The 12952-nt window shown below is 37.9% G+C and overlaps 1 protein-coding gene across 1 annotated transcript in view; it reads left to right on the top strand.

The window, feature by feature from the left end:
* LOC109099670 (ankyrin repeat and fibronectin type-III domain-containing protein 1-like) overlaps positions 1-12952 on the top strand; it is a 76447-nt gene that overhangs the window by 20839 nt on the left and 42656 nt on the right. The window contains exon 6 of the mRNA XM_042735813.1: positions 11877-11914. Coding sequence (XP_042591747.1) covers positions 11877-11914 — 38 coding nt within the window. The remainder of the gene's footprint in view (positions 1-11876; positions 11915-12952) is intronic.

The following is a 12952-nucleotide window of genomic DNA, read 5'->3' on the forward strand; positions in this document are numbered from 1 at the left end:
ACAACCCAAGTTCTGTTTTTTCATTCCCAGAATGCTTCTGGATGAGTTGTCAAACTTTATAGCCCCATGGCAGGAGAAAACACAGTTACACAGATATTCCAGAATTTTTCCCTGCTCCCAGCTCAGGCATGACTGCATGGAAAATGTCAGTGGAGAGCTCCTTTGTTATGGTGAATAGTAAAGCCTTTAAAATCGAAATGTACCTGAAAGCGGAGTCTGGATGGCTGTCTGCAGCACTCTTTGTGTAATTATGTTGCCAAGTTGTGTCAGTCACTGATGGCCATGAAATTCAGAAGGCTAGAGGCTTTGTTCTGATGCCTGTGTTATTGTGCAAGGCTTGATATTCTGACCTATGAAAGCCTGAATTGATGCATAAGTAGTGATCTGTATCAAAACCGTAAGAAAACAACCATACATTTAATGAGAATATTAGCTATCCAGCATAATGAAACAAATTCATATAACCTCTTGCCACAATACTCATATTATTTTGAACTGCATGAACTCCGCAAGATTTGATTTTTGTAATTATTTATAAAGCTCTTTAAAACTCAATGTCAGTGTCACCAATTTGCTTATTTCATAATTGACCTAGTAATAATTTAGACTCTTAAATATTTCTACTTAATTTTGCCATCATCCTTTTTTTTGTTTTAAATTCTTCAAAATCCTAAAAAAAAGGTTAAAATAATATCTTGACTCCCAGATTTCCAGTGTGCTCTCAGACTTTGAACCTCACTGCATATTGCAGAGAAAAATCCGACAAAAGGTATGTTGGATGCTACAGACTGAGACAGCAATTTATTGCCCTTGGTTAAACGTGTTACCATGGTGCTTGGTTAGCGCTGGTCTGAGGGTCGAGTCTTTTAGCTCAAGGTGCTCAAAGCGTACAGTGTGATGTCATTGAAGATTCAGAAGCTTTAAAATCCATTCTTCCAAAAACTGGCTCCCAATAAATTTTTCATCTCATTTATTACTGCTTTGGGAATCACTGGGTATTTTACTCAACATTTTTAGACAAAAGAACGTATTTGAAAAAATGGGCCTTCTATAATTGTTACAGAACAACCACGTGAGCCTTTATTCATGCTAGAATAGCATCTCCACAACCATCTACACATGATTACGTGATGGATTCCATTCAGTGCTAATTGATGATCGCAAAGGCTGTTATAAGAAACATCCAACAGCTATCATTTATGGACTGTATGGAGAATCTCCTGCCAAGTTTTTTTCTTTACGATTTCATCATCTTCAAGGTTAATCTATTGTACGCCAACTCACTTTCCAACCCCTCCTTCTAGTGCCCCTAGTTCCTGCTCTCCAGTCCAGCGTAAGGTCTACATTCCTGCTAGGAATTTTCTGGGATGTTTACCTCCAGACTTCTCTCAGACGTTCTGTCCTGTCTCCCCTCCCCTCCTCCTCATTGTGGCGGTCTCTGGCAGTGCCTGCTGGATTCCTTCGTGTCTATCACTCTAATCAGGCGGCCAGACTCATTACAGAGTCCACTTAGTCAAGCGCCTCCAAAAAAAGAGAACTTGCCTGCTGTCTAACGGGGGAGGGCTATTTTCTTTTCATTTGGATGGGGTGCGGTGGTCTAGTTCGACAGACTTGCTTTCTACAGGTTTAAGTGTGGCCTTATATGAAAGTTTACTTCATTAAGAGACCATAAGGGGGCAAGCTTGCCCTCTCTCTGCCATGCCGGAGCCGCTGTCTAGCCCAAGGTGATGAGCGTGGGACAGTTTCAGAACAATTTCAAAGCCGTGTTGCACCCAGACGTCGTAATAATTTGGATAACAATGTGCAGCAGCCTAGTTTGAATCTCTGATTTCAGATGTTTATGAATGTCTTGTTTGTGTGGGTGGAATCAATTTAGCAGCACATTAAGAGGGAAAAGAAAATGCCAGGGCATCTTACTAAGTTATGAGAGGAGAATAAGAAGCTGTGAATTTGATGCACAAAATTTCAATGTTTTCCATGAATTATTAATGTAATCCATCAGTTACCATAAAGTATAGATCAAAGGTACAGTGGGATTCAAAATTGCTAGTGAAAATGCTTCTGTTATGCGTCCTTTTCTAGTTTATTACTAAACGTAATTGATACAATTTATATAATCAGCATAAATTGAATTGCATTCAAGCTGACAGAAATCCACAAGTTTGTGAAAACTCTGATGATAATGTAATCCACCATGATTTGAGTCCGATCTGGTCCCATGATTAGTCTTTTGAAAAAATAGTGTAGAATCTTAAATATTTACTTTTTTCTACTTTTTGCCATTTTTGATATTAAAATAAAACGATTTTGATTTAGATTTTTGGACCCTACATACCATGGTAAAAATACTTTTATTTTTAGAATATTTGAGGTACATAGGGAAGTTGAAGTAAAATAATACAAAATCTTTGCACATTTCATGCTTGGATTTGGGTGCTTGATACATAATGTGTCAGTGAATCTTTTTAATATGTTAAAATATATGTGACCTAGGACCACAAAGCCAGTCATAATGGTCTTTTTGTTTTATTGAGATTTATACAACATCTGAAAGCTGAATAAATAAGCACTCCACTGATGTATGTATTGTCAGGATAGGACAATATTTGGCCGAGATACAACTATTTGAATATCTGGAATCCGAGAGTGCAAAATATTGAGAAAATCACCTTTAAAGTTGTCCAAATTAAGTCCTTAGCAATGCATATTACTAATCAAAAATTAAGTTTTGATATATTTACGGTACAAAATTTACAAAATATCTTCATGGAACGTGATCTTTACTTAATATCCTAATGATTTTTGGCATAAAAGTAAAATCGATAATTCCGACATACAATGTATTGTTGGCTATTGCTACAAATATACCTGTGCTACTTCTGACTGGTTTTGTGCATTCATTTTCATCATTCACTTTTTTGCATTCATCACTATTGTGCATTGTCACATGAATTAAAAGTACAAACATTCCCTCTAGTCTCTCAACTAATATAAGCTCCAAAAGCTGCATGTATGATAATTATAAAATAATGCTGTGTAGAATAGTTTTAGATTGAATTTAGAATGTAACACTGCAGGACCTGTCAACCATTTGCATATAGAACATAAAGTAAATTAAGTTAATTAATATGTTAACGATTAAGATCATTTTCTGCCATATATCATCACTTTAAAAGCGATTTCACACTTGCATAACAGCTTGTTGCAAAATATGCTTTAATTATTGAAGCTTCAATCTGATAACCCAAGAACTGCCGGTAATCGTCGTATAGGGAACGCTCATGTTTTTCACACCAGGCCGGTGCATTCCCTCACGACAAGACCCTAATGAATAATGAAACGGCACAATTTGCTAATGTGTTGCTGAACGCCTGTGCCTTATGAAAGCCGGTTGTCACCTAGACATATAAAATGGTTGAACAGGCCATGCATTTCAGCAGTCACTCAATATTGCTGCCACAAGGGCTGGGAGCTGCCAGGACTGGGCTGCCAGGGGCATCACCACAGCCCCCTCTTCCTCCCAGACCAGAAGCAAAATCTGGGCTATGAATGCTAGCATTGGTCCCCTAATTGGGCCTGGGAGAGGTTTAACAACCATGCTACAGTTTACTCTACTGACAAATAGAAAAATAAAGGCCTTGTTCAAATTAGCACAGTGAAGTGAGAAGTTCTAGAAGCCCTTGACTGTCTTGGCTGTCAGCTCCGAGCTTGCCTAGCCTAATCTGCAGAAAGAGGCTATTTGAGTTCAGTTCAAGCTGTTCGCTTCATTCATTACATCCAGAGCTGAAAACAGACTTCGGTTTCAACCGAGTACGATCGCTTAAGCTGGTATGAGCAGGGTCAAGAAGCAGAAGACTTTTTGCGGAGTTCAGAGGGCAGATTAGATAAACTGGCCATCCATAATGATCCTCTGGCTTCTAAGCAATTAGCATTTAAATGCCCTGCCGACCGTTATGCATCTTGACTGATCCGTATATAGCCAAAGTGAATTATTGATTACAGTAATTTGAGGTCATACACCTCCGGCTTCCTCATGGGCTGCAATTATAGCTGGGGTCATGCTAACTAATTTGTCCAATTAACGTGCTTCCAAACACCGTACAGGTTCCTTGATCTGTATTTAGTTATTTTTTTCTAAATGTGTCATGATAAACAACATTTACATTTATTCTAGTAGCAGATGTTTTTATACAAATAGACTTGCAAATGAGGAATGCTAGAACACAAAAGATTCTGCCTTAGCATTGCATTTCCTCTTGGCTGATTTATGATTTGTTTGGGGACAAATAGCTTTGTCTGGCTCAAAGGGGATTAACTAGCTTAAAGGGATAGTTCAACCCAAAATGAAAATTCTGTCATTAATTACTCACCCTCATTCGTCTCCTCCTTGTCACCGTGGTGCCATTTTGGAGAGTAATACATACGTAAACAACGTATGCAACGTATGTACGCGGATATGTTGTTTACGTTCAGATCAAAGCTTAAACAATGTATCGGCGTACATACATTGCATATGCTATTTACATATGTGATACTCTCCAAAATGGCGCCAGGGTGCAGGAGACGAATTGTTGACTTTTTGTTTTCTTTGTGCACAAAAAGTAGTCTCGTAGCTTCGTAAAAATTACGGTTGAACCACTGATATCACATGGATTATTTTAACGATGTCTTTACTACATTTCTGAACCTTGATCATGTTAGGATCCTTGCTTTCTATGGGAGGGTCAGAGAGCTCTCGGAATTCATCAAACATATCTTAATTTGTGTTCGAAGATGAACTAATGTCTTACAGGTTTGGAATGACATGAGGGTGAGTAATTAATTACAGAATTTTTCATTTTTGGGTGAACTATTCCTTTAAAGTGGCTTACTCTTTCCCATTAAAGTTTGCTTACATAGCAAACCCAAAACAAAAAACAATTCACTTTTTCATACAAATTGTGAATTTTTTTTTTTTTTTTTTAACAAAGGCAGTACTTAAACATGTACTGGTCAGTCCTTTTGGATTGTTCATGTACATTTATGCATTTATCATATGTAATTTGACGGATAATTATACGTGAGTGGTTAAAAATATTTAGTAAAAGCATTTTTTTCATGCAATACTGTTCAAAAGTACTGCTAATTGAGTTTTAAAAAGTCTTTAAAAGAAGTATTTTTATGCTTAACAAAGATTTGTATTTATTTGACCAAAGATACAATAGAACAATGATATTATAACAATTTAAAATGTAAAATATCTGCTTTAATATGGAGGTAACTCACACACACAAACACATCTCTCGCTCTCTATCGATCGATAATTAATTCAAATAAATGCTGTAATTAATTCAAATAAATATGATCTTACTGTACTATTTCATCTCTATGTCTGATTTGAAGCGGGCAGCATGCTAGAGCTAATGAGCTGTAACTGACGAAAATAAATGTCATGTGTTACCCTTCCAGTCCGCTACAAAGATCATTAACAACTTTAAGTTGTCAATGTTGGCAAATGACCATGGTATAAGCGGGATATTGCATGGCTAACTGTGCATTCAATGATTTTAATGCACAATGTGGAGGCCAAGAACCACCCGACTTGAAGTGGAGTTTCAGATTAGCTGCCCCATCACTGGTTAACACATTCTTAACATTCATGTGAAAATCAACGCTGATGAAGCAGTGAAGAGAGATTTAGTACAAGCTGCAGTGGCAGAAGCAGGATTCGGTATTGTGAAAAGGAGAATTGCTGTGGTTTTTATTTGACATGTTTATGAAGGGAAATGGTAAAAGCCATCTATCTGTAAGTCTTCACTTGTAAGCTCACAAGACCAGATGTCTCTCCATCTAAGCAGATATTTTGGGATGGTGAATGCTTCCTTTTTCTGTCTGCCAGTGTGTTAGGTTCTGATGTGAGAGTGTTTGCGCCCAGCATTTATCTGTCCACCGTATGCACAGCTGCGACCCGTTTTTCTGCTGTGTGGAGGTGTCAGTTTTAGTATGAGCTTTCAGAGAACTGCTTTATAGCTTGATGCCCCACTTTAACGCATTATATGAATGAATGAACTCTGTTTGTGCTGTTGCTTTAAGATTATGTTGAATCTTCAGACCTGTCAGAGTCATAGGATGAACAAACTTTTAGTAGAGCAGTGTTCCTTCGGTGTCTGCTCTGCATCACAGACAGAAAGACCGTATCAGTTTGTGTTTTAACGCGGTTACATTCCTTCCAGGCTCCTTTTACTCCCACAGATTGACAGCTGTCGCCATTGAACTGTTGTATTAGCCCAGAAGGTCCACTGACATTAAAAAACAGGCGCAGACAAGAGCAGCCCTGTGTTGTGTTCCCAACAGAGCTTCCTGAGTGTGACATTTCACCAAAATCAACAAGCTGTCGATAGCAATTCTCTCGATTAGAAATCTCAAAGCCGCTAAGCTCAAAGTGCTGGTCGGTTGGCATTTGCTGCTCTCAGACATTTTGCTGTGTTCACATTTCCACACGGTTCAAGATTGCTCTCTCATTTCTGCTGGATTTTGTTTGATCTGGTTGTTCATGTCAAAAACAAGGCCTTGCTGAGTATGACTGAAGTCTTAATATGGGAAGTCAACAGACTTCATTTGTTTTAATTGCAGATTTGTTTTTTTATGTGTTTTGTATTTTATTTTTTTGTAATTGTTGTTTTTTTTTTTTTATTTTTTGTTGTAAGTTTATTTATTGTAGTTCTTGTATTTGCGTTTTTATAGTTCAGAATTTGACAAATTGTTATTGTAATATCAGGGAGATGCTAGTTATAGTCTTTTTTATTAATATGATTACGTATAGTATTTTAAATTCATATTTAATATGCAACATATTATTTTATCAATTATTAATAGTTTTATTAATATTTTGGATTTTTTTGTTTTGTTTTTTGGTAACTTTGGGTGTTTTTTGTCATTTTAATTAGTTTTTGTATTTAAAAAATATGTTTATATAACTTGTATTATGTTATTTATATTTTAATTTTATTTTTTATTTAGCTATTTCACTACATCAAATTAATTTTTTTTGTTTTTTTTATTTTATTTTTTTTTTTTATTTAGCTATTTCACTACATCATACAAGTAGGAAAATATTTTTGTTGCTTTTGTTTTAGATAACTATATTGTTTCACAATATGACTTCTTTTTAAATATGGGCTGGATACCAGCTTTTATTAAAATTTATAAAAAACAAAACTGAATTTTAAATCATTTGTAAGTATTTTATTCCCTTAACATCAATTTTGCAATAAAATATAACAGCAGTGTATTTTTCCTTTTTTTCTCCTTTTAGCTCATACACTGAAAAAAAAATATTCACTGAATTCATTGAATTTTTTTAAGTTAAGCAGTTGCAATCAATTTATTTTAGATACATTTAAATAAACAAATTTAGTTGACTAACTTTCAACATTTTTTTTTTAATTAATTGTAGCTAAAATAAATTGTTTGCAATCACTTACCTTAAAAAATGTAGTATAATTTTCTTCAGTATATTACACAAAATTGCCATTTTTTTCACTTACCTTAAAAAATGTAGTATAATTTTCTTCAGTATATTACACAAAATTGCCATTTTTTCCAGGATCATTCAGCTATTGTGAAAGTTCAGTTTTGTAGTTTGGCAATGGAATATTTTGGTTTCTTATTTATTAAGTTAATTTTGGAGTGTGGAGCATTTTTTGTTTTTAACCGCTTACAGCTCTTGCGGAGAGTGGAAGCTGCGTGCTTTGCAGGACATTCATCAGCAAGCTTGTGATGTTTCTCCGTTCAAGACGGCGTATTTTTTTTCAGCAGATAAGAGTAATTCATCGTTCACTGTAAAGGGGGTTCACTCATCATATCAACAAAACATTGTGCTTTTATAAAATAATAAAACAAATATGAGCTTCCATTGGTCTTGAATTAGCGCTTCATAAAAAGCACTGACTTCAGTATAGAGCCCCTATATAGCGCTTTAAATTAGCGTATTGAAATAAAACATAACGATGTATAATAGATATTTTTTAAAGGCGCGAGGAGGGATGGCGAGCATTGCACATAACAGCGTTGTTTGTCGTGGTAATCAAATCAAAACTCCCAAAATGCAGGTGCTCTGCGCGTATACTGGGCACAATAAAAGGATGGAGCATGTCCCACTGCTATGCTAATGCAGCCCGTATAGCCCGACCCGAGCCCGATCTGTAAAAAAAAAATGGCCAGAGCCCGGCCCGAATGGACTCAGCGTGTCGGGACCCGACGGGCTTGCAGAGCTCGTCTTCAGACACAGACGCTGCTGGGTTTGGAATAGAACATCGTGTACCACTCACTGTGGCAAATGTGTCATCCTCAAAGGAAATTGATTCAGCTTGTTTTGAACATCTCGGTTACGTGAGTCACATCACATACTGTAAGATGTGTTGACAATATGTTTTTCTTTACTTTGTTCAGGAAAAAGAGGATCATAGCTATTGAGCCTTTTGTCAATTTTAACCGGAGGAAATGTCTGGACAGTGAAGCAAGTGTATTTTCTTTTCTTTTTATGTCAGGGTGATATATAGTGATGTTATTTTGGTGCAGCTATTGACTTAAAGAGTATTTTCAACATCCAGTGGCGAGAGCACATAAGACATTGCTTTGCAGATCCTCTGCAGGTCTACAGATAATTATTTCTTAATTGCTCATTTCTTTTGTTTGGTTATTTAAAGGCTGATTGTCTTGCGTTCCTGTTTCCGTTTCGTATTAAAGCTAATTAAGGACACCTTTCATGAGAATTAACTTTGAATTAACTTTTTAAGAGTTGGTTTCCTTGAAGAAATTATGCAGTTAAACCAGAGGGTGCCAATGTATGCGCGGTGTGTGACTGGACTTTTGAATTGAGGAAGCAGCTTCTCCTGAGAGTATTTATTTTCAATTTTACTTTGACACCATTTCTGGGCATTCAGCAACATTGACCTTCAACTTTTAACAAACAACCAATATCTTGAATGATTATATACTCTTAAAAAGGTTCTTTATTGGCATTGAAAGTTCCAACCCTTAACATTCATGGAAGCTTTATATTACACAACAGGTTTTTTATTGGTTCTTTGGTTGTTTTTTTTGTTTTTTTTTTAGTTTTTTTTTAAGGAGTTTATTTTTTTTTTTTTTTTTTAAATGTGAAAGGTTCTTTGGGGAACCAAAAATATTTCATCATTGAATCACAACCCCCCCCCCCCCCCCCCCCCCCCCCCCCCGAAAAAAAAATACCACATATTGCATCACTGAACTAGGAGTTTGTGCTTATTGTTTATTAAAAACTAGTGAGTTTAAATTATTATTTTTGTTATGTTAATTTTATTTTTTGGTTTTTTTTTTTTGTTTTTATTTTATTTTCTGTTTTTCCATCTATTTTTAGTACTATTGTAGTTCTTCTCTTCACACCTTTAGTCATCAATTCCACAGGTGTCATGATGGTTGCAGACATGAAAAAAAAAACATGTCTAAAACTGGTTATCACACTACGCTGCCGGAAGGAACACGGAGCCGAGGATAATCGAAAGAGTCTTTAATCCAACACAGGGGTAAATCCAACATGGAGAACAGGATGAAGACACTTACTTGGCTGGTAGACCTGACAAAACTGGAGGAGGCATAGGTGGGAGCTTGGGAGGAGGCTCCGGTGGAGGACGGACCCCCAGGAGGGGGCTGGCAGACAGAGACCATGGAGGGAGGAGCCAGGAAGGAGATGACGGATGGAGGAGCCAGGGAGGAGACAGGAAGAGCCCGGAGCAGGAGGAGTCCAGCTGGACCCAGGCCACAACCATAATGACCAAGGTGGAGCAGACGGTGGGAGGAGCCATGGAGGAGGAATGGCCGCTGACTCAAGGGGGCCGACCAACGGCGGCAGAGCAGATGGAGGAGAAGCCCAAGGCGGAGACAGAGAGCCAACGAGCCAGGGGAATGCAGAGGATCTGGGGTCCAGGGTGGAGCCGAGGGCTCTGGCGACCGAGGTGGAGATCCAGAGATCCACGGTGGAGCCAGAGCGACTGAGGACCCAGGTGGAGCTGGCAGGAGGAAGGAGCCCAATGGAGCTGGTGGGACGGAGCGACTAGGCGCAGCCAGTGGAGAGGAGTCCAGAGGCGATGGCAGGTCGACGCCTGACAAAGGCGGAGCCAGAGGAACGAGGGAGCCCGGTGGAGCTGATGGAGCAGTGGTTGACGGTGGAGGCGAGGGAGCTAGGAGCCAAGGTGGAGCTGTTGGGACTATGGGCCGAGGCGGAATCTGGGCCTCAGAGGCTGGAGGCGGAGTTGAGAGAGATTGCGACCATGGTGACTTTGGAGGATGGCACTCCCACAGGGCTCGCACCACATAGATGGTGGGCTGAGGGCAAGCAGAGGGGCTGCCAGACAACAGTGGTGGAGGAGGCAGGAGCGGGTGGGAGGGCAGGCATTTGAGAAGAAGGGGGGATCAGAAGCCCCCTCAGGGCTGGACGAGGAAACCAAGGACGAAGGAGGGTTGGACAGGACCAGCGGAGACGACAGAGAGAGGAGAGGGGGCAATTCAATTTCCAGTTCTGATTCGCAGTCTATAAGATCATCCTCCTCATTTTGGCGCTCCATACTTGGCACAGCAAGAGGAGGAGGTATTCTGGGCAAAGGAGGGGATCCATAACACACAACGGAAAGAAAAAACTGAGGAAAAACCGGAAAACAAACAGAGGGGAGACACGCAATAAACTGTTTATCGGTCAGGTATTCTGTCACACTCCTTGCCGGAAGGAACACGGAGCCAAGGATAATCAAAAGAGTCTTTATTAATCCAACACAGGGGTAAATCCAACATGGAGAACAGGAGGAAGACACACGTACTTGACTGGTTGACCTGACAAAACTGAACTGAAAGGACTAGGGTTTTTAAAGGCAGGATAATGAGGAACAGACAGGTGTGGGGAATCAACTAATAATCAGACTAAACAAGGATAGGAAACAGATCAAATAAAGCAAAACAGGAACTGAAACACATGACAAAACAGGTCCAATCCTGACACTGGCTCACTCACAGATATTTTCATGTTTCAGCTGTTTTAAGATTCAGTCATGACCAAATGGTGTGGTAATTTGTTTGCTTTATAAATAGTCCATTCATATACATTAGACTGACCCATTTATTACTGTACTGTACACTGTAACAGGTCAAGCATTGTACAAATCAATTTTTTGCATGGTTCACCCATAATAATGATACATTTTACTTCGGGTGAGTTTAATGCATTGATAGCTGATCGATGTAGACAATTTTCAACACTTCTACATGGCATTAGGTGTCAGATAAAAGGATATGCACATCTAAATAATAATGATACATTTTACTTGGTGTGAGGATATGCACTTAAATTCTCAAAACATATTCTTGAAAGTTGCTATCACAACTGTGAGACTGCCATTCCCGAATGTGAGGACACAGTTTCTGGTAACAGAAGTCCTTAGGTGTCTGCATTGATTACTGTATAATTAGAAAACTGAATATTTCTATTTGGCATTGTGATAGTAGAGAGTGTTAATATCATTAACTCACCTTACGTAAGCAACGAGGGGCCACATTTACACATCTGTTTTACGCATCGGCGTGTCTGTTGTGGAATTCTAGAATAGTAATTCAGCCACTTTAGTTTCATGCATTTTTGTCATGTTGCCTTTATTTGACTTATGGGTAATTTAATACTTATACAATCTAGTATTAGTTTGGAAAAGTTCCTAATTATGTAACATGTAATTTACTTTCTAAGCAAAAGTTTTGAACCTTTGAGCAAGTTTTATGGTTTTAAGAATTATTCTTATAATCAAAGTTAACTTATAATTAATACTAATATAAATAATATTTAAAATCCTACTTTTTTTGTATATTTATATTTGCAGAGTCTTGGAGCCACCGGCAGATACGAAACCCATAAAAAGTAAGTGGTTTGTTTTATATACATTACCTTCTAAAACTTGGAAATGAAAAGAGAACAGATGAAGACAGTGAGCAGATGTTGAACTAATGATAACACTACCAAATGTCATATTGTTCACAAACCTGCAATATGATGTAAGTGTAACTACAGTTGCCTAATGAGCTCGGTATGAATGCTTTATTTATTTATAAATCAATGCAAGGCAGTAGAATTCTCTATTTCCGGTTTAAACATGTTCAGACTTCAAAAACAAGATATCAGATGGTCTTGTTATCAAAGAAGAAGTTTATACCTGTTTATTTTGTGCTTCTTATCATTGTTATCCATTGTGTTTCACACTGCAATTTTTCATCTAATTAAAATGCACAGAGAAGGAAGCTATTGGTTTTATCAATATAAATCCACGGGGGGTTTATTAAGGCATAGACACCATTACTCAGAAGCAAGCCAATATTCAAGAGTGTTATGTACGCTATTTTTAGAACATAATTGGCTGTTCTGGTCACCTGCTCAGATTGTGCTTTATGAAGGTTTGCTTTGTGACATCTCAACTTGACTGAACTATCTGCATCATTTACTGTTTGATAATGTATTTATTTATTCATTTATCCAATGCAATTTATTCATGAGCAAAAACAATGCATTTGCTGATGAATACATTGACATTCTAGGTCAACAAAATTGAAGGTACCACTTTCTGACACCATATTCTCAGCTTCTAATCCATTTTGTTGCAGTGAAAGAGAATTATTTTAAATATAACACCTAGAAATTGTGCTGGGTTCTGTGGCAATTGCCAGTGTGTAACAGGTCTGCAGGTGTTTGTCATTCCTTTTGATGCAGTTTTATTTTTACAGTCAAGTATTGTATTCAGCTCAACACAATAATACATTTTCTACAATCAGAAGAGCTTCTTATGAGGTTTTAAACCTCTAACCTGTCAGTTTGTTTGGGTAATAGAGTGTTTGCATGCACACGTCTAATAGCTGTGGAGGGAAACTGTTTTGAATGCTTTCCCTTGGTGAGAAACCGTGCTGC

This window comes from Cyprinus carpio, chromosome B12, assembly GCF_018340385.1.
Source record: "Cyprinus carpio isolate SPL01 chromosome B12, ASM1834038v1, whole genome shotgun sequence".
In the NCBI taxonomy this organism is placed as follows: Eukaryota; Metazoa; Chordata; class Actinopteri; order Cypriniformes; family Cyprinidae; genus Cyprinus; species Cyprinus carpio.